The sequence below is a fragment of the Erinaceus europaeus genome, chromosome 3 (genome assembly GCF_950295315.1).
Source record: "Erinaceus europaeus chromosome 3, mEriEur2.1, whole genome shotgun sequence".
Classification (NCBI taxonomy): Eukaryota; Metazoa; Chordata; class Mammalia; order Eulipotyphla; family Erinaceidae; genus Erinaceus; species Erinaceus europaeus.
Genome location: NC_080164.1, coordinates 183,616,696 through 183,638,211, shown reverse-complemented (window position 1 = coordinate 183,638,211; position 21,516 = coordinate 183,616,696). Strand labels below are relative to the sequence as shown.

The following is a 21,516-nucleotide window of genomic DNA, read 5'->3' as shown; positions in this document are numbered from 1 at the left end:
GTTCGAGCCCCAGCTCCCCGCCCACCTGCAGGACTGCAGGTGTCTCTCTGTCTCTCTCTTCCTCCCCTTCACGCTCAGCTTCAGTCATTCCCAAATAAACTCAACAATAAGAAGAAAGAAATAGTTCTGGGAGGCCGAGCGGCGGCACAGCCAGTCGGGTACACGCCTCCCTGCGTACGGACCTGGGTTCAGATCCCTGGTCCCACCTGTGGGGGGGCAGCTTCACATGCTGCTGTGTCTGTCTTTCTCTCCATCTCTCCCTCTCTACTTCTCTCTCTCTCTCAGGGATGGGAAAAGAGAAAACAAAAGAACCACCCTGGGTGTGTTGGAGCACTGAGCCCTGGGAGTTCCCCGATTCCGGGTAGCAGAGCATTCAAAGTTGTTCTTAAAAAGTCGGTTTTATCTACAGGGAGGCAGAGGTCACACAGGCTCCTAAGCTGAATATGGGCCCCAGATCACATCAAATCAACAGGGTTTTCAGTCAACAATATTTATACCCCTTTCCCGTATTAGGGAGCTACTCTCTTCCCTGATTCAGCTTTTGGGTCCTTTTTCCAACCATGACATCATCTCCCCAGACAATAACTTGGATCCACCTGCATATCAGATTTCAGGCTCAGGGGAAAAAATAAAAACACTAGTACAGCCACGGGCCCTTTGAAATATAACTAAAATATGCCCACTAGCTATCTACAAAACAGAGGACCTCCCCCAACTCTTCATCTGCACTATTCCAGCCTTTAGGTTCATGACTGATCAACAATTTGTTTGGCTTTGTATGTTAACTCTCTTTTCAGCCACCAGGTTCCAAATGCCAGCAGGATGTGACCAGACTTCCTGGACAGACGACCCCACCAATATGTCCTGGAGCTCTGCTTCCCCAGAGCCCTGCCCCACTAGGGAAAGAGAGAGACAGGCTGGGAGTACGGATCCACCTGTCAACACCCATGTTCAGCAGGGAAGCAATTCCAGAAGCCAGACCTTCCACCTTCTGCAACCCACAATGACCCTGGGTCCATCCTCCCAGAGGGATAGAGAATGGGAAAGCTACCAGGGGAGAGGATGGGATACGGAGATCTGGTGGTGGGAATTGTGTGGAGTTGTACCCCTCTTATCCTATGGTTTAGTCAGTGTTTGCTTTTTATAAATAAAAAAATTAGGAAAAAAAAGTCTGATTTATTTTTAAGTTGAGACAGAGGTTGGGGAGGCAGCAGCACTGTTCACCAGCTGTGGAGCTTCCCCTGGTGCTGGGGCCATGGCCTCCCATATGGTGCTGGGGTGGGAGCGTAGTTGAGTGAGTTTCCCCTAACCCTTTATTCAATGAGAGAGAGAGAGCAGATCCCTGCTCAGCTCTGTCCCGTGGAGCTGGGGACTGAACATGGTGGTGGGGTGAGGAGCTGCCATGAGGGTCTGGTGCTGACAGGCTGAGCTGTCTCTCCCTGGGTCCCCGCTGGTCCCTGCACCCGACCAGGTAGGTGCCATGATTCCAGAGATGCTCGGAGTGACCGCAGAGCCGGCCTCCAGGGGGCAAGGGCCACCACTCGTGAGTGGGCCTGGAGTCCCCCTTGCACCCCGGTAGGGGTCTTGGCATCCTCCACCCCACCCCCGTGGGTGTGTCGCTGGCTGTGAACCTGGCTGCCCTGCGTCCCTGGGCCGTGGCCTCCCCTTCTTCCTCTGGCGGCCAGGGCTCTGGGGTGAGCACCCTCTGCATGTGCAGGACAGAAACTGAGAGATAGAGGGAGACAGACAGACACCTGCAGCCCTGCTTCACTGCTTGTGGGGAGCTGGGGGCTCGAGCCTGGATCCTTGCATGGGTGCTTGTGCTTAGTACCATGTCTAGGCCCCCAGGCGTGCTGAACCCCCCAGCCAGAGGGCCCTGGGCCCCCCAGCCCTGGGTGGCAGAGGCAGGGCTGTGTTGGGTGCGTCACCACCCGGCCCCCTGGAATGTGAACTTGGTGAAAATGACTTGCCGGCACCATGAACTCAGCCCCCACCCCCAGTCCAGCACACACAAGCACAGTGAGACCCACCAGTTGCGGTTCCCGGAGCTCCGTGAGCCCCACTGCCAACCTCCCCCACCCCACTCAAAAGTTGGCTTCACATCCCGCATCCAAGCCAGACCCCTCCTGGCTCCAGCCACAGAAAGCGCCGTGGGAGGCAGCACAGAGGAAACCACAATTTAGGTTAGATAGCCAGGAAGACTTCCTGGAGGGGGAGGACATTGCCTCTGTTCCAGAACCAGGGGAGGATTTCACCTGGCCTCAGGCGTCATCCTTGGCTCTGGGGGTGGGGCAGGGGGACAGAAGGTCAGGTCAGAGGTCCACAGGCCAGGTGGACCCCAGCTCAGAGCCCGCCTCCCCCTGCCCCCCACCCCGCAGCGCTGTGTCCTGGCTTGTAACCAGCCTCAGGATCTGCTGAGGGTCCCGGGGTAGGGGGTCACCGCACCCTCACACAGGCCCCTCACCCTTCACACCGGAGGATGGGCATGGTCTGCTGGGCCTGCCCCTGCCCCTAGGGTGGGTGTGCTGGCTGTGGGCACAGTGGCCACCCAACAGCCCTGCCTCTGTCACCCAGGGCTGGGGGCCCAGGGGGCCTCTGGCTGGGGGAGTTAGCAGGCTTTGGGGGCTAGGGAGGGTCACTAGTGTCTGGGGGCTCAGCAGGTTGGGGGCTCCAGGGAGGGTCACTAGTGTCTGGGGGCTCAGCAGGTTGGGGGCTCCAGGGAGGGTCTCTGCTGGGGGACTCAGCAGGTTGGGGGCCCCAGGGAGGGGCTCTGCTGGGGGGACTCAGCAGGTTGGGGGCTCCAGGGAGGGTCTCTGCTGGGGGACTCAGCAGGTTGGGGGCTCCAGGGAGGGTCTCTGCTGGGGGAGCTCAGCAGGCTGGGGGCTCCAGGGAGGGTCTCTGCTGGGGGACTCAGCAGGCTGGGGGCTCCAGGGAGGGTCTCTGCTGGGGGACTCAGCAGGTTGGGGGCTCCAGGGAGGGTCTCTGCTGGGGGTGTTCAGCAGGTTGGGGGCTCCAGGGAGGGTCTCTGCTGAGGGGGCTTAGCAGGTTGGGGGCTCCAGGGAGGGTCTCTGCTGGGGGGACTCAGCAGGTTGGGGGCTCCAGGGAGGGTCTCTGCTGGGGGGGCTCAGCAGGTTGGGGACTCCAGGGAGGGTCTCTGGTTATATGGGGCTCAGCAGGTTGGGGGCTCCAGGGAGGGTCTCTGCTGGGGGGGGCTCAGCAGGTTGGGGGCTCCAGGGAGGGTCTCTGCTGGGGGGGCTCAGCAGGTTGGGGGCTCCAGGGAGGGTCTCTGCTGGGGGGACTCAGCAGGTTGGGGGCACCAGGGAGGGTCTCTGCTGGGGGAGCTCAGCAGGTTGGGGCCTCCAGGGAGGGTCTCTGCTGGGGGGACTCAGCAGGATGGGGGCTCCAGGGAGGGTCTCTGCTGGGGGGACTCAGCAGGTTGGGGGCTCCAGGGAGGGTCTCTGCTGGGGGGTTCAGCAGATTGGGGGCTCCAAGGAGGGTCTCTGGGGGACTCAGCAGGCTGGGGCCTCCAGGGAGGGTTTCTGGTTATATGGGGGCTCAGCAGGTTGGGGGCTCCAGGGAGGGTCTCTGCTGGGGGGACTCAGCAGGTTGGGGGCTCCAGGGAGGGTCTCTGCTGGGGGGACTCAGCAGGTTGGGGGCTCCAGGGAGGGTCTCTGCTGGGGGGGCTCAGCTGGCTGGGGGCTCCAGGGAGGGTCTCTGCTGGGGGGAGCATATAGGAGACACCCCAGGAGCTGTGCCCACAATGAGGTCAGAGACTGTGGTTTGTGACTCCATCTTGAGGCTGGAGTGAAGTAGCAGTCACCCCGGGCGGGTAGCATTTGGGGCCAGGTGGTGCACCCGGCTGGGCGCACATGTCACTGTGCACAAGATCCTGGGTTTGAGCCCCCAGTCCCCACCTGCAGGGGGGAAGCTTCTGTGAATCAGGGCTGTGGATGTTTCTCTCTCCCTATTCCCCCCTTCTCAGCCTGTCTCCAAAATGTTAAGAAATTCCAGGCAGCGACACCCCTGGTTAAGTGCATGTCACCAGGTACAAGGGCCCAGGTTCAAGTCCCCGTTCACAAAAGGTGAAGCAGGGCTGCTGGTGTCTGTCTCTGTCTCTCCCCTTTAATTTCTGTCTCCCTCCAGTAAATACATCAATCAATATATTAAAATAAATTCCAAAGCTGAGTCTCACCGTAGGCTTCAGGCCAAATGAGCTACCTGCGTGCCTGAGGTGATAAAAAGAGTGAGGAGGGAGCCAGGCGGGGGCACACCTGGTTGAGCGCACACACTACAGTGCACAAGGACCCAAGTTCAAGCCCCCAGTCCCCACCTACAGGGGGGAAGCTTCATGAGTGGTGGTGCTGGTCTGCAGGTCTCTCTCTCTCTCTCTCTCTCTCTCTCTCTCTCTTCCTGTCTCCTGAATGAGGAAAACTGGGTAGGGGCAGAGGCTGTCTGGGTGGTGAGACCCCCCCCCACCTTTTCTGCCCCAGGCCGTGGGTTCGATCCCCAGCAGTGCACAAAACACTGGCAGGGGGTGGCCAAGGGGGAGGACAGACCTGCTTCCCTGAGGCTCCCAGCACCGAATGTGCGAGGGCTGGGCAAGGCTTTGGCACGGGGGGAGGCACTGGCAGCAAAGCGGGGCTGAGCCCAGCTCCCCAGGGCCCTCAGCCTGCCCCCGCCCTGCTTCCTCCCAAGGGCACCCAGCACCCTGAAGACACAGCCACGGCCACCCTGGCTTCCTCAACAACGTCATCTTCGTTATTTTATTGGAAAAAGCTGGTATTAACATATATATATATAATCTCGCTCCACAGTGGGGGGGGGTTCATGACATGAGGGAGGGGGGGTGCACCAGGAGTCACAGAGCCCCCACCCCCCCATGCCCCCGACTCCGGCCCCCTCCCACCCGTCGTGGGGCCCCCAGAACCCACCAAGGCAGCACAGAGGACCACCTGTCACGTCACCAGGAGACATGGGTACACGTCTCGGCAAGAGCAGCAGAGACCAGGCTGGGAGTCAGGGGGCCCTGTGGCCTCCCTCCTTGACCCTGTGTCACCTTCCGCTGGGGACACCCTCACTTCCCAGGGGGCCGGAGACACACTTTCCTCAGGAGAAGAGCTCTCCTGTCACCCCCTTTCTTGGGTCTGGTCCCCAAAGTTGAAAGCAGGACCCCCGAGACGGGGGGGAGGGCGGGGAGCCAGGCCTGGGCCTGTGATGCCCAGAGTGAGACCTGCCATCTTGGGGTGAGCCCCAGAACTTGAACCATAACAGGTGCGTAAGGAGGGGTGCATTGTGCCAAATGGGGTGGGGGTGACCCGGAGGGGCAAAGGGGCCAAGAGGGTCCAACGACCCCTCCCCCACCCTTAAACCGTATCTATGTACATGTAATACTGTCCTAGAGGCTGGCAGTGACACCACCATTCACAGAGATGGACAACAAATCAGGGGGTGCCTCCCCCACTTCTGTGGGGAGAAAGTGGCGGCCGGAGCCGTGACATGCGGCTGTGCTTGTCCTACATGGAGGGACCCGGGTGGGCCTGAGCCCCAGGGAGGGGGTGTCTGGTGAAAGGAGAAACAGCTTGTCCCTGCTGGGCTGGGCTGAGTGGCGGGGGGTGGAGACACGCTGCCCGCCCTGTGCCCCCACCAGGAAGCACCCCTGAGCCCCCCAGTCACAGAGAAGACTCCTAAGGCGGCCATCGCATGCAATTTACAGAAGCCGGCTGAGTGCTTCCGGGATGGGTGGCGGGGTGTGGACAGGGCTGCAGCCGGGGCGGACCCCCAAGTCGTGGGGTTTTCTCCGTCCTGCCACCCGGGGACAGGGCATCTGTCTGTCCTGCCCAGCACGAAGAAGTGGCGTTTCTGGAGCCTTCCAGGCTGGACCCAGAGATAGCTGCTGGGAGCTTCCAGGGCTGACGGGGTCTTCATCTGTCAGGCGGCTTGGCCCTCCACAGAGCCCCTGGGAACACCCCAGCCGCCCCTTCCCGCGAGCACTTGTGTTTATGGAGGAAATAAAGGCCTGGCCCCTCTCTCTCTCTCTGAATAAATAAATGCATCTTAAAGAAGAAAACCAGTAACAACTCACAGGGGTGGGGGCAGTCAGCGGCCCACAGGAGCAGGGCTCACAGGGGAGCCTGGGGGCGGGGTAGGGATGACGGCCACCCCAGGCCACAGCACAGGGCCACCGCACAGGGCCACCGCACGCCCTCGAGGGCCCAGGACTCCAGCAGACATGCGGAGGACCCCGGGCCAATGGCCTTCACGGTCAGAGCCTGAGCCCTTTCCAGGGCCAGGGAGGCCAGAAGCCCCCCGTCACACACACACACCCCAAAAAAAACAGCGAATGCTGAGGACTGTGGAGCCCACAGGCCAGAGAGGAAGGACAGAGCCGGAGGAGAAGGCCCTGAGTGGGCGTCTGGGGCGCTGAGGGGCCGGGCCCCGAGTGCCCCCGTTGTCCCCTGGCCGGCCGGGGGCTCAGTGCATCTCTGAGTTGACCTTGTCCTGGAAGATGTAGAGGTTGTTGGTGGCGGCAATGGCGATGATGTTCTCGGCCGGGTGCCAGGCCGTGTGCAGAATCTTCTTGGTGAAGTCCAGGCTGTCCACGCTGATGTCGTCCCGCCGGCGCTTGGCCCCCACGCACACTCGCCGGGGCTTCAGCACGGCCCTCGGCTTGCTGCTCTCACGCGAGGCCTCCAGCGTCACATCCCGCTTGGTGTTGCGGTCGAACATGCGGAAGAAGTTGTTGTAGGCCCCGGTCATGATGACGCTAGGGATGGAGATGGGTCATGCGGGCCGGGGACGCAGCCCCTGCCCCCGCCCCCGCCCCCATCCCGCTCTTGGGGTGGCACTGACAGCCCCGGGGAACAGAAGCCTCCCGGGTCCCTGACGGCGCCGGCTGTGGGTTCCAGGGCCCTTCCCACGGGTGTCCTCTCGGCGACTGAGAAGACACCCGGTTTCAGAGCGGAGTGAGGTCAGGAGAAGGTAGAGTTTAGAGCAGGGCGGCCCTGGGTGCAGCAGGGGGTCCCGACACGATGTCTGGCTGTGTGGGGGGGGACCAGCGGTGGACACAGAGAGCAGAGCCTGAGGGGCAGGGCGGGGACAGGCAGGGTGGGCGTGAGGGCGGCCGAGGGGCAGCTTCCCCTTCACCCAGCAAGGGGCACCCTGGACACTCCGTGGGGGAAAGAGACCGGCCAGGAGCAGCAGGGAGCCCCGGGCCCTCGAGTGGGGGGCTTGCGGGTGGGGGGCAGAGTCCACAGATCCGGCAGGGAAGCCTCGGAGTGAGGAGAGGGCAAGGGGGACTGTGAGTGCGTGCGTGTGCGTGTGTGAGAGAACACGAGTGCGGTGACCGTGACCTCTGTGAGCGTCATATGTGTCTGTGCGAGCACGGGCTGTGGGCTGTGAGTGTCATGCGTGTGTATGTGTAAGAGCATGGGCTGTGTGCATCATGAGTGTGTGTGTGTGTGTGTGTGTGTGTGTGAGAGAGAGAGAGAGAGAGCACGGGTTGTGGGCTATGAACATCATGTGTGTGTGAGCATGGGCTGTGGGCTGTGAGCGTCATGTGTGTGCATGCATGTGTGAACATGGGCTGTGAGCTGTGTCATGCATGTGTATGTGTGTGAGCACAGGCTGTGGGCGTGTGTGAGAACACGGGCTGTTAGTGTGTGTGTGTGAGCATGGGCTGTTTGTGTGTGCATGTGTTGTTAGCGTGTGTGTATGTGTGTGTGTGAGCTGGGGCTGTGGGCGTGCGTGTGTGTGTGTGTGTGTGTGTGTGTGCACAGACGTGTACAAGGAGAGCGGCAGCGTGTGAGCCTGAGTGTGTGGACTGTGTATGCAGGGAAGCGTGTGCATGCATGTGGTGGTCACGTCTAAGCGTCTGAGTGTGTGACAGCGTCTGTGCGGGCCCCACAGGCACACGGGAGCGGGGTGAGAACAGCGCTGAGGCGAGGAGGTGAGCACGTGCACAGTGTGTGTGACGTGGATGTGAGAGTTTGTGCAAACACATGTGTGGCCTCTGTAAGCGTGTAGGCGTGTAAGCCTCGCCTAGCGTGTGTGCGTGCACATGCACGTAACCCTGGGTCCTGTCAGCCACGATCCTGAAGGCTCTCCGGGGACAAGGCGGGTGGAGGGGGCAGCCAGGCTGCCCACAGGCTCCTCTGTCCACCGGTGGAGCCTCATGGCGGACAGGCCTCGTGCCACGGTGAGCCGGCCCCATGCCCCCTGCTGGTGAGGTGCATGAGCGCAGGCTGTGGTCACGCACACACAGCTGTCACGCACACCAACACACAGAACCACGCGTGTGCACACTCAGACGTGAGCCTCCCCTGATTCTGACAGGCCCCACCTCGAGGTGGGGACTTCTGCTCACCAGAGCCCCCTGCGACCCCCTAGTCCTGCTGCTCAGGGACCCTGGGGACCTTGGGAGAGGTTGTGGGGAGTCGGGGTCACTGGGCAGGGGGCCAGTTCAGAGGACTCGGCGTTGGGCGTGACCTGCACCGGGGCCCAGAGACCTTGCCTCCACGCCAAGACCAATGGCTGGGCATATGGCTTGCCCGGCCCCCACGCCAGCCCCATCCTCAGCGGCAAGTGAGGCCCACTGGGCAGACAAGCCGCCCCCGCCCCGGCCCCCAGGGAGCAGGTCCCCAGGTCACCTGTCGCTCCCGTTCCAGGTGCACTCGAACTTGTCGAAGATGCAGTCGTTCTCATAGAGCGAGCAAAGCTTGCTGCGAAGATAGTCGTGGACCTGCGGGACAGGCAGCGGCATGACGGGCACCCGACATCCTGCCCCCACCCGCCACAAAGGCTGCCCTCCCTTGTGGCGAGGGGCTGTGCCCTTCAGGGTCTGAGCCAGACAGTGGCCAGAGAGGGGACGGTCACAGTGACAGAGGCTGTGGAAGAATTTCTTTTTTCTTTTCTCTTTCTTTTTTTCTTTCTTTCTTTCTTTTTTTTTTTTTTTTTGCCTCTAGGCTGCACCACGAATCCACTGCTCCTGGAGACTATTTTTCCCTTTTTGTTGCCCTTGTTGTTTTACCATTGTTGTGGTTATTATTGTTGTTGTTGTTGCTGTCATTGGATAGGACAGAGAGAAAACAAAAGAGGAAGGGAGACAGAGAGAGGGAGCCTGTGAAGCGACTACCCTGCAGGTGGGGAGCCGGGGGCTCGAACCGGGATCCTTATGCCAGTCCTTGTGCTTTGTACTACGCGCGCTTAACCCACTGCGCTACCTCCCGACTCCTGTGGAAGAAGTTTTTATCCAAGATTTCTTGAAGTGTATTGCTAACAATTCTATTGACTTTAGCTAAGTCCTCCAGGGGACGACACAGGTGAGACTGTCAGCAGGTGCTGCCCTTCCTGGAGGCTTACCCAAGGCAGGTGGGGGGCGGGGGGGAGATAGCATAATGGTTCTGCAAAGAGACCGTCCTTTCTGAGGCTCTAAAGTCCTAGGGTCAATCCCCCACACCACCATCAGCCAGAACTGAGCAGGGCTCTGGTAATCAATTAATCAATCAATCAATTAATCCACCCTGAGACCTGCCCAGTAAGAAAGGCTTCAGACAGTCCTTTCTCACAACCCCTCCCCTTAAGGCTGAGGTCTGGGGAAGTGTCAGAGCTTCATTATCAGCCCACAGGCTTCGAGATTACGCAAGACGCATTAATCTGTAACTCTGACCTCCGACTCCTTCCTGAAGGAATAGAGTGACCCGGATATTTCTCGAGGCCTCGGAGAGCCGCACCTGACTGATGACACTCAGACAGAGACGACGGGGTCGTCAAGGTCTGCCATGTTCCTGGGGTCTCCCCCACCTGGACAGCATCAGTGGTCTTCCTGCCCCTTTCCGTGTGACTGGATCTCACCAACACAAGCTCTGCCAGAGTTCTGATGGGGGCACCATCGTCTTGGGGTGTCTGGGTGCTGTCCTTCCACACACGTCAGATCAACCGTGTGGCTGCTGGAGTGACCTCAGGGTCCTGACCTGTGACCCGGGCTCTCCACTGGGCAACAGCCATGAAAGGCTCTGACCCTCCCCAGCTGTGTGGACCCCCATAGTGAGTGGACCTGCCGGCGTGGGGGCCTGGGGGCGGCAACCCCTCCCCCAGAGCCCAGGCACAGAGCCAGCCCAGTCCAACACGGGATGTCCACCCTCCTACAAACTGACCGCCCAAGCCTTCCCCCTGTTGGCAGGGCGAGAAAGTGCATGGACTCCAGAAAGGATGCCCAGAGAAGCTGGCAGGATCAGAAGAGAGAAAGTCCTGAAGAGAGAAACCCCCTCTCCCCAGAGCCCTGCCCCACTAGGGACAGACAGACATGGGCTGGGGGTGTGGACCCACCTGCCAACACCCATGTCCAGGGAGAAGCAATGACAGAAGCCGGAACTCCCACCTTCTGCTCCCCATAAAGAATTTGGGTCCAGACTCCCAGAGGGGGAGAAATGACCAGAGAGCTCTGAAGTCCAATTTCATCAGGACCCCAACACCCAGAGGCAGGAGAGGAAGAAGCCAGGGACATTCAGAAGTAGTAACAGATGTAGGTGTGACTTAGAAAGGAAGAGAAGGCAGAACCAGAGGGGAAAACGAGCAGATATAGATAGATAGATGATAGATAGATAGATAGATAGATGGATAGTTATAGAAATAATAGTCATGGTCCAGGAGGTGGTGCAGTGGATACAGCACTTGACTCTTAAGCGTGAGGCCCTGAGTTCAAGCCCCCGACAGCACATGTACCAGAGTGATGTCTGGTTCTTTCTCTCTCCTCCTATCTTTCTCCTTAATAAATAAATAAATAAATAATCTTTTCTTTAAAAAAAGAGGGAGTCGGGCGGCAGCGCAGCGGGTTAAGTGCACGTGGCGCAAAGTGCAGGGACCAGCGTAAGGATCCCGGTTCGAGCCCCTGGCTCCCCACCTGCAGGGCAGTCGCTTCCCAGGCGGTGAAGCAGGTCTGCAGGTGTCTGTCTTTCTCTCCCCCTCTCTGTCTTCCCCCCCTCTCTCCATGTCTCTCTGTCCTATCCAACAACGACGACATCAATAAGAACTACAATAACAATAAAAACAACAAGGGCAACAAAAAGAAAACAAATATTTTTTTTAAAAAAATAAATAAATAAAATGAAAGAAAAAGAAATACTTTTAAAGAAAAAGAAAGAAATAACAGTCAACCCACCTCTGTGACCTTGGGAGAACCACTGCAGTTTCCAGTGGAGGAACAGGGACACAGCTCGGGTGCAGAAGGGGGGGGCGGGGCCAAGGGCGTCACACGCTGAGGGCTGGCCACCGCTGCCCACCCCCTGCTCCCCTGCCTTCCTCTGGCCTGGCTGTGCCCGCGAGGGAGACCCCTGCGGGAGGGGCCCCACGCACCTGGTAGGTCTCGATGGGCCTGGCCTCCATGTTGAGGTCCCAGACCTTCACCGTGAGGTAATCCCGGGTCAGCATGAAGCGGCCGCTGCGGCTGAACTTCACGTCCGACACGGAGGAGATGATCTCCGAGAAGAACGAGCGGTTGCCGGGGTCTTCGGGCTCCTCAAAGACTGTGGGGGGAGGTCGCCGTCACTGACCGCCCCCACCAGCCGGGATGCACTTTCCCCCGGGTCACTGACCGCCCCCACCAGCCGGGATGCACTTCCCCCGGGTCACTGACCGCCCCCACCAGCCGGGATGCACTTTCCCCCCGGGTCACAGGACCTGCTCCTGTGGGGGGTGGCCGCCATCACTGACCGCCCCCACCAGCCGGGATGCACTTTCCCCCCGGGTCACAGGACCTGCTCCTGTGGGGGGTGGCCGCCATCACTGACCGCCCCCACCAGCCGGGATGCACTTCCCCCGGGTCACTGACCGCCCCCACCAGCCGGGATGCACTTTCCCCCCGGGTCACAGGACCTGCTCCTGTGGGGGGTGGCCGCCATCACTGACCGCCCCCACCAGCCGGGATGCACTTTCCCCCCGGGTCACAGGACCTGCTCCTGTGGGGGGTGGTCGCCATCACTGACCGCCCCCACCAGCCGGGATGCACTTTCCCCCTGGGTCACAGGACCTGCTCCTGTGGGGGGTGGCCGCCATCACTGACCGCCCCCACCAGCCGGGATGCACTTTCCCCCCGGGTCACAGGACCTGCTCCTGTGGGGGGTGGCCGCCATCACTGACCGCCCCCACCAGCCGGGATGCACTTTCCCCCCGGGTCACAGGACCTGCTCCTGCATCCGCTCATCAAGCCAAAGGCCTGGGGCTGGGGGCATCAGCGGCCACCCCCTCCCGCCCAGGGAGCTGGACCAGCTTGCAGGACCGAGCCCGGGTCCGAGCCTTGATGTGTGGCTGCCCCGGCCATCGCTGCCAGCCCCGCTCGGTGACTCTTCGTGAAGGTGCGTTTACTGGGAGAGACGCACAGAGGGGGCCGGGTGGTGGCGCACCTGGCTGAGTGCCCATTTACAGTGTGCAAGGACCCGGGGTTCCAGCCCCCCCCCCCGGTCCCCACCTGCAGGGGGAAAGCTTTGCGAGTGGTGAAGCAGGGCTGCGGGTGTCTCTCTGTCTCTCTTTCTCTGTCTCCCTCTTGACTTCTGGTTACCTCTACCCAATGAATAAATAAAGGATGGTTTTCAAAAAATTAGTAAAAAAGTAACTAGGAGGGAGATAAGAGAGCAGGGGAGGGGTGGGGAGAGCCCGGAGTCTGGCTTATGTGGTGCTGGGTCTGAGCCTGGAGCCTTGGGCACGCAAGTCCCTCACTCCGACAGGCTGAGCTGTCTCCCCCTCCTCCAGTCTCAGGGGAAGGGAAGGGAAGGGAAGGGAAGGGAAGGGAAGGGAAGGGAAGGGAAGGGAAGGGAAGGGAAGGGTTCAGCACCGGCCTGGGGTCCCGGTGGCGCTGGGGCGAAGGAGCCCGGTTATTCCTGGCCCGCCCTTGGTGTGTGCTGCTCTACTGCCCTCTGGTGGTGATGCCGGGGCCGGTGCGGCGTCCCTGCATTCTGGAACCTTCTCTGAGCCAGGCTGGACTCTGCCACGACACCTCAGCCTGGCTTCAGTATGCTCTGACCCTGGGTTGGAGCCCAGGCACCCCACGGGAGAGCCAAGGGCACCAGGGAAAGCTCCAAGGTGGTGGAACTGCTGTGCTGTGGTCTCCCTCTTTTTTGCCTTCTCCTTCTCTTCCCCTCAGAACAGACCGGACACCACTAGGCCGGGCGAGGGGTAGCTAGCAGTACCAGGCTCGCTGGGGCCCTGGGTTCGTTCCTGGCAATGCAAGCACTGTGTAAAGACGGGGGTGGGTGGGTGGCACCCAGGTAGAGCCCACGTTACAGTGCACACGGACCCGGGCTCAAGCCTCTGGCCCCCACCTGCAGGGGGCAAGCTGCACAAGTGTTCACCACTTCACGCAGGACTTCACGCAGGGCTGCAGGTGTCTCTCTGTCTCTCTCCCTCTCTATCGTCCCCTCCCCTCTCAATTTCTCTGAACTGAAGAGCCCCACAACCAAAGCCTGTTTGGTTTTTTTCTCTTTCTTTTCTTTCTTTTTCCAATGTCCGGGATTTAGTGTCAGCACTACGAATCCGCTGCTCCTACAGGCTTTTTCTCCATTTTACCGGATAAGACGAAGAGGATCATGAAGCCCGTGCCCTGCTGGTGCAGCGCAGGGGGCCTGTACCCAGACCCTCACGAGAGTCCTTGAGCTCAGTGCCACCCCTCTGCCCCTCCATCGCACCTTTCCTGCCAGCTGGCCTGAGGGGCAGTGGTGAAACAACTGTCTGTCTGTCTGCTTTGCCCTGAGTTGTCACAAGGAAGGGGTGAGCTGTAGGTGCGGGCCCCGGGGTCCGTGTGTCCTCGGGTTCTCAGAGCTGCCTCAGAGCGACTAGACCAGACCGTCACCACAGGCCCCGTCTGCCCAGGCCGCCCCTGCACCCAGCTCTGGAGAGCTGGAGGACACGGTTCTGCTGCCTGTCACTCCCCCAGTTCTATCCTGTGCTGCTGGTAGTGATGGTAACCATGGAAACCACCACATAGTGGTGCAGGCATCCTCAAAATAGACCTGCCCGCCTGCTTCAGACAGCCAGTCTGCGGGTGGCCTCCCAGGGCTCAAGGCGGTGGCTGGCGTGGCACCATGAGCAACAGCTGGTTCTTGACACCTGTCTGCAACTGATGTTGTCATTGTGGGGTGGTGAGATGATCCGGGGGACCACTGCGTGTGACACCAGTGCTGAACAGACTCACCACTCTTCATTGAGAGACACAGAGACAGAGACAGAGAGACAAGAGAGACCCCACAGCCCTGCCCACCCTCCATGGGCTCCCTGGGTGCTGTGCAGGGTGCTGAGAGAGGAGACCCCACAGCCCTGCCCACCCTCCATGGGCTCCCTGGGTGCTGTGCCTGGTGCTGAGAGAGGAGAGACCCCACAGCCCTGCCCACCCTCCATGGGGCTCCCTGGGTGCTGTGCCTGGTGCTGAGAGAGGAGAGACCCCACAGCCCTGCCCACCCTCCATGGGCTCCCTGGGTGCTGTGCCTGGTGCTGAGAGAGGAGACACCCCACAGCCCTGCCCACAATCCATGGGGCTCCCTGGGTGCTGTGCAGGGTGCTGAGAGAGAAAAGACCCCACAGCCCTGCCCACCCTCCATGGGCTCCCTGGGTGCTGTGCAGGGTGCTGAGAGAGGAGAGACCCCACAGCCCTGCCCACCCTCCATGGGCTCCCTGGGTGCTGTGCCTGGTGCTGAGAGAGGAGAGACCCCACAGCTCTGCCCACCCTCCATGGAGCTTTCCCAGTGCCTCCATGGTGTCCACATGTGGAGCTGGGGCTTGAGCCCAGGGCCTTCTGCAGCCACATCTGCACAGGGTCCAGGAATTGGGTGATGACACCCTTTGGGGCTGTTACTCCCTGTCTCCCTTATGCACCGAGAGGGAGAGACATTTCTCTGAGAGCACACAGCCCCGTAGCCTGGCTAAAGGCTCAGATAACCTTGCACCTGAGGTGCTGTGCTCTGTCTCTCTTGCTCCCTCTACCCCAGCACCTTGAGGGAGTCCTGGGGAGGGGACACACTTCCTGATGCCAGCGGCCCCGACAGCGCCAACAGCTGGCCCGGCGCCCTCTGCTGGGGCAGCAGAGCAGTGCCAAGCCCCCAGTGGAGAGAGGACGGTGCCAAGGCCCTGGGGCAGCGTGCTGAGACCGGGGCAGCGAGGTGCTGGTGGGGAGGGACCGGTTGCAGCTTCAGGGTGGGGACGAGTGGTGCGGCCCTAGCAGTGGGCTGCATGGGGCTGGTCAGCAAGGAGCTTGTTGGCCACAGGGAGACGCCTGGCCTTGGCCCTGTGGGCACCTGGAGCCACGGACAGACAGACTGGGTGGAAGGGCAGAGCCAGCCTCAGACCTAGTCGCCAGCTTCCTTTCTTGGCTGAAAACAGACAGACTTGGGGGCCGGGCAGGACGTAGGGAGTGAGATGGAAGAACTTCTGGAAAACTTGAAAATACAGAAGAGAGCAGCCAGGGAGGAGCTCCGCCTCTCTCTCACTCGCAGGGCCGCGGGATCAACAAGCCTCCGCGGCGGCGCTGAGCCCCCGACCGCCGGGCCTGCGGCACCCACACCTGAGCTCGGAGCTGGGGCCGCCAGGTGCACTGCCCAGCCCTTCGGGGAGGAGCCCCAGCTGCTGGTGCCCCGGTAGCGCCCACATTCCAGCTGGCTCCCGCCCGTCAGCCTGGTCACCAGGGTCACTAGGCCCAGAGGAGCTGGGCGGCCTCGGGGGCCCAGGGGTCGAGTCCAGGGTGCAGCGGCTGGAGGCCAGGTACCGGCCGGGGACCGGGAGGAATCGCCCAGCCCACACGGCCACGCCCACCGTGCCGGTTCGCTCCAGGCCACGCCCCGCACCTGTCAGGCCACGCCCACCATTCAGGCCTTGCTCATCACACTAGGCCCTGCTAATCACGTGGTAGACCACACCCTCTACACTAGACCACGCCCATCGTGTTAGACACATCTGCCGCATGCCCAGACGCGTCACGCCCGTCACTCATAAGCCACACCCACCACGCGCCAGACCACTCCCACTACATACCAGGCCACGCCCACCACCAGTCAGGCAACACCCACCAGGCATTCAGGTCATGCTTCTCACACCAGACCACACCCACCACATGCCAGGCCACGCCCACCAGAGGGGAAACCACACCCACCACGTACTAGTAGGCCACGCCCGTCATGTTAGGTCACACCTGCCGTGTGCATGTCTCGGCCACGCCCATCAGAAAGGACCACGTTCCGCTGAAGACCACGCCCATCACACTGGACACGCCCATCACATACAAGGTCCCGCCCACCACACACGTCTACCACAGCCCCTTTACACCAAAGCCACGCCCATCACACATAAACCACACCCACCACGCGCTAGACCGAGCCCCACATACAAGCCCCGCCCATCGCCCGCCAGACCCCGCCCAGCACACAAGCCCCGCCCCGCCCCGCCCCGCAGGCACTCACGCTTGGCATGCTTGTCGCACAGGGCCGCCGCGCGCATGTCGCACAGCCGCAGGGAGCCCTTGCTGCTGCTGTAGACGAAGAGGTTGCAATGCAGCGGGTGGAACTCGGCGGCCGTGATCACCTCCGTCAGCTCCTCCATGTTGGCCGGCTTGATGTCCACGATGTCTGGGGGCCCGTCAAGGAACGGCCTGGGAGAAGGACCCCCTGCCCCTGCGCCCTGCAGGGCACACGCCCCAAGCCCAGGCTCCTGCCGCCGCACCCGCCCGAGCCCCGCACCACCCTGCCTGCTGACCCCTGTGGGCCTACCCACCCAGGGCACTTTCTAGGCCCTGGGCCCCGCAGGGTGAGCCCCTACCCCTGCCCTGAGCCCGCCCCACCCCCAGAGTATATGGGGCACGCGCTGAGCGCCCGCTGAGCACCCCCCACACACACACACAGCATCAAGATTCTCCCGGGGAGGCCACCCAGAGCAGGCCCCAGCGCCCTGGGTGCAGCACTGCGGGCACACAGCCAGCTCTGCCCTGCTGCCTCTAACCCGCCCCGAGGTTCATCCTCTCTGACACCACCCCTCCCTCCCGGCCTCTGCTCTCCCCAGCCCTGCGCTGGACCTCTGCAAAGCAGGTGCCCCATCCTCCTCCTCCTCATTTTCCAGTGGATCTGGGGATTCAAACCCCAGCTCCGGCTGTACAGCCCAGCTCTCTGCACCCACTTTCCTAAACTCACAGGACCCCTTCCTCCACGGCCTGGGACGACACAGAGCTGGTACACGTCAGCTGTGGGGTCACGGGACAGGTGTGGCCTCTTGCCAGCCTCGCACCCAAGCCGCCCCCTCCACACACCCAAGCCGCCTCGGCTCTGAACACACAGCTGCGTCAAACCTCAGAAAGAGCGGGAGGGAAGCTGCCGTGGCAGTCGCCAGGGCCTGGCTGGCCCCCCAGGAACGGCAGCCTCCAGCCGCTCAGACTAAACCCCCGGCAAAGCCTGCTGTCCCGAGGAGCGAGGGTCATGCCTCGATCACATGTCTGCGATCACAGGGGCTTGGGGTGACAGCATAATGGTTCTGTAAATAACCCTCCTGCCTGAGGCTCTGAGGCCCCAGGTTCAAGCCAGGAGTCTGGCCTCTGTCTCTCTCTGATTAACAGAAATCAAGAGCTGGGAGTCAGCATCCTGGCTCTGCCAAAGAAGCTCCTGCCTGCAGCCCTGAGCTCCCAGGTTCAGTCCCCAGCACCACCATCAGCCAGAGTTCAGCAGGGCACCGGTGAGGAAAAACTAAACAAAACACGAAATTAAGTAAAAAGTACATAGCCTGCAGCCAGAGCTGACCAAGAGGGTCCGTGTGTGGACTAGGGACACACAGCCAGCACTGGGCCCCTGGGCCCAGAGGTCTGAGACTCAGCTGCCCCTCAGAGGCTTGCTCTCTTGCTGTCTCTTGGACCCTGGACACGTGGTGCTTGGGATCTGAGTGCTATCCAGCTGTCATTCACGAACCCTGGAATCTGCCCACGTGCAGCTTTCCACCCAGCGGGACTCCCCGAGGCCGCTCAACCACGTCGTGAAGCAGGGCCCTGCTGACCAGGGACAGCGGAGCCCAGGACGCTCCCCGAGTGACCGTGACACCCCAGACCAGCCCTGCGGGCACTCGTGGAAACTCGCCTTTGCCCCCTCGTGTCTGCGTCTGTTTCTACCACCACCAGTTTCTCGGGGCCTCGCACCTGCCCGGCTCCACTGGCCCCCACAAAGTCTCTTTCCCATGAAGAAGGTAAGAGAGAGACACCCCAGCACGGCTCCATTAATTCAGAAGCTCCCCCCTTTCACGGTGAACATGACCTTCAGATTCCAGGGTGACCTTGGTTTGGGCAGGACCAGGGACAGACGGGCAGTGGGAGAGCTTGTGCAGGTGTCAGGTGTCCTTTCCGGAATGTTCAGTGCCACCTGCAAAGCTCAATCTCATCCTCACCCCGCAGGCCTCAATTTCCCCCATCAACACAGTGGGGAAGGGGACTGGACAGGACCTCATGTCTCCCCGGCAGCCTCACCCCCACTTCTCAATCTTCAGGCTTGCCGTGTGTGGATGGGAGCATTCCAAGGTCAGGGCAAGGCTGGGGGATCTAGCCCTTCCCAGAGTTAATGAATTCACACTTTCTTCCTCCAGAGAACTGTCCTTGGGCTGTGCTGCAGCAGCCCCCGACTCGGGGCAGTTAGAAGGGTTTTTTTTCTGGGAGTCGGACGGTAGCGCAGCGGGCTAAGCACATGTGGCGCAAAGCGCAAGGATTGGCATAAGGATCCTGGTTCGAGCCCCCGGCTCCCCACCGGCAGGGGAGTCGCTTCACAGGCGGTGAAGCAGGTCTGCAGGTGTCTGTCTTTCCCCGTCTGCCTTCCCCTCCTCTCTCCATTTCTCTCTGTCCTATCCAACAACAACAACATCAACAACAATAACCACAACAACAATAAAAACAACAAGGGCAACAAAAAGGAAATAAATAAATATAAAAATTTTTTTAATTAAAAAAACTTTTTAAAGTTTTTTCCCCCTGGATATGGCAGTGGTGCGCTGGATGAATGCACAGAGCGCTAAGCACAAAGACCTGTGCAAGGATCCAGGTTCAAGCCCCCATTCCCCACCTGAGGTGGAAGCTTTGCGAGTGATAAAGCAGGTGCCTCTCTGTCTCTCTCCCCTCCTCTATTTCTCTCTGTTCTGTCCAATAAAATGGAAAAATAATGACCACCAGAAGCAGTAGATTCATAGTGACAGCACCCAGCCTCAGAGATAACCCTGAAGGTAAAGAAGGAAGGAAGGAAGGAAGGAAGGAAGGAAGGAAGGAAGGAAGGAAGGAAGGGAGGGAGGAAGGGAGGAAGGAAGGAAGGAAAGAAGGGAGGGGAAGGTTTTTCCCACTGAGGCAAGTTTCCCAGGCATGGGCAGGTAGAGAGAGACAGGCTCAGGAGGACGGAATGAGGGGACCTTGCTCAGTGCCACACGCCTCCCCGGGCACGGGGTGGTCTGCTTAGCGCCCGGGGCCGAGGATCCTGCAGTTGTCTGTCCGTGGAGCTGTCTGTCCAACGGGGAGCCTATCTCCTCCTCCCCGTGCCATCTATCTGTCTTAACTTTCTGCCCCCGCCGGCTCTGCACCCTTCCAAGTCCAGGTCACCTTGAGGCGCAGGGCGGGCATTCCCGCTCCTCCCAGAGGACCCTGCTCCAGCTGTCTCCCCCAGGCCCATCCTCAGGCTGAGGACGACGCTGGGCATTCCTTGAAGAGGCTGCGGCTCAAGCTCGGAGCCGGACCAGTGCCCTCCGCCAAGGACGGCGGGACGCACTCTAGCCGGCTTTCTGCACAGTCAGCAGCGTTGCCGAGATTTTTATAGCTGCTTCTCCCCCACGGGCTGCCTCCAAGGACAGTGCCAGCGTCCCCACACTGGTGGGGCTGTGCCAGCTCCAAGCACAGAGGCCAGCCCTGGGGAGCCTGGTGGCACCTGTGTTCCCACTCACAAGGCTTCCAGGGGCCTCCTCCCACCGCAGCTGCCCCCCAGAAAGTACCAGTCATGGGACAGGTGGACAGAGAGGCCCAGGGTGGGTACCACTCACTAGCACATCTCTGCTGCCCATGACCTGGCCAGACCCAGGGAGTGGTAAGCCAGAGGTAAAACCACAACAAAGGCCTCTGGGAAGAGACAGCAGGAGACAAACGTGGAGACGAGGAGAGCTGCTGAAGGCAGCTCCCCACCCCCAGACCCCACGGGCAACCCTGCAGGAAGGAGCCCTAGTCGTGACACCCCAGGGCAGAGGGGCAGGCAGGGCCTGGAGCAGCTCAGAGCTGGGACGGGGCAGCCGCTGGACCCCTTCTGCTGGGTGGCCCCCCAGGCCTGGTGAGTGCCCACCGCGGGCAGGGGCCCAGAGGGGCAGGATGGATGAGCCCTGGGCTCCATCGATTTCTGGAGCACAACACGCAGACCCAGTCTCCCGGGATGCGAAAGGCCGTTGCCATGGAGACACACAGCAGGGACCAGGCTGCCAGGACACAGGGTGGACGTGGACGCCATCCCGGGGCACAGCCCCCCAGAGCTGAGCTGCAGGTGTTCTCCGAGAGACGACCAGCTGCAGACCCGCGCTGGGGGCCCCAAGGACCCAGCTCAGAGTTGGCACGGTCGGCAGCGATTGAACAGGAATCCGTCTTTCTGCTTTCTGACAAAAACTGTGAAACCAAGAAGCGGCAAACAGTGCCAGGCTGACCATCCACAGAAGTGCTGTGAGAGTTTGTACCTGGGTTTCTTTTTAATTTATTTTTATTTTTATTATTTTAACCAGAGCCCTGCTCAGCTCTGGCAGATGGTGGTGCTGGGGATTGAACCTGGGACTTTAGAGCCTCAGGCAAGAAAGTCTGTTTGCAGAACCAGTAGGCCGTCTCCCCAGCCCAAGGGGTTTGTCTTACTATTTTCTTTCTCTCTTAATTTTTTCTTTTTTTTTTTCCAGACTGGGGCTCGGTGCCTGCACTATGAATCCACTGCTCCTGGAGGCCATTTTTTCCCCTTTGTTGCCCTTGCTATTATTATTATTGTTGCCATTCCCATTGCTGTTGGATAGGACAGAGAGAAATGGAGAGAGGAGGGGGAGGCAGAGAGCGGAGAGACAGACAGACACCTGCAGACCTGCTTCACCGCCTGGGAAGCGACTCCCCTGCAGGTGGGGAGCCGGGGGCTCGAGCCGGGATCCTTATGCCGGTCCTTGTGCTTTGCGCCACGTGAGCTTAACCAACTGCATTTCCATCCTGCCTCCAATTTTATTTATTCTTATGTTATCTTCCTTTTATTTTTTTATTAATAGTTTGTTACAAGTATGTTAGCTTCCATCTATCTGATAGGACAGAGAGAGATTGAGAAGCTGGGTAGGGAGAGAGACACCTGCAGCCCTGCTTTACCACTCATGAAGCTTCCCCCTGCAGGTGGGAAGCAGGGGGCTCGAACCCAGGTCCTTGTGCATAGTTATGCATGCACTCCGCTGGGGGCACCACCCCCTGGCCATCTGCACATGAACTCAGAGCAGAGTTTCCGGCCTCTCAGGGCAGCTGGACGGGAGCACGCCGTGTGTTAG

The 21,516-nt window shown here is 60.6% G+C and overlaps 1 protein-coding gene across 1 annotated transcript in view; it reads right to left on the bottom strand.

Annotated features, from left to right (window-relative positions):
* Positions 1 to 6,398: 6,398 nt before the first annotated feature.
* Positions 6,399 to 21,516, bottom strand: part of PPP2R2C (protein phosphatase 2 regulatory subunit Bgamma) — a 28,890-nt gene continuing 13,772 nt past the window's right edge. Inside the window, exons 6-9 of the mRNA XM_060188563.1 lie at positions 16,434 to 16,598; positions 11,350 to 11,519; positions 8,646 to 8,737; positions 6,399 to 6,763 (exon numbers count right to left, since the gene is read on the bottom strand). Of these exons, the coding sequence (XP_060044546.1) occupies positions 6,472 to 6,763; positions 8,646 to 8,737; positions 11,350 to 11,519; positions 16,434 to 16,598 (719 nt within the window). The 3' untranslated portion in view covers positions 6,399 to 6,471. The remainder of the gene's footprint in view (positions 6,764 to 8,645; positions 8,738 to 11,349; positions 11,520 to 16,433; positions 16,599 to 21,516) is intronic.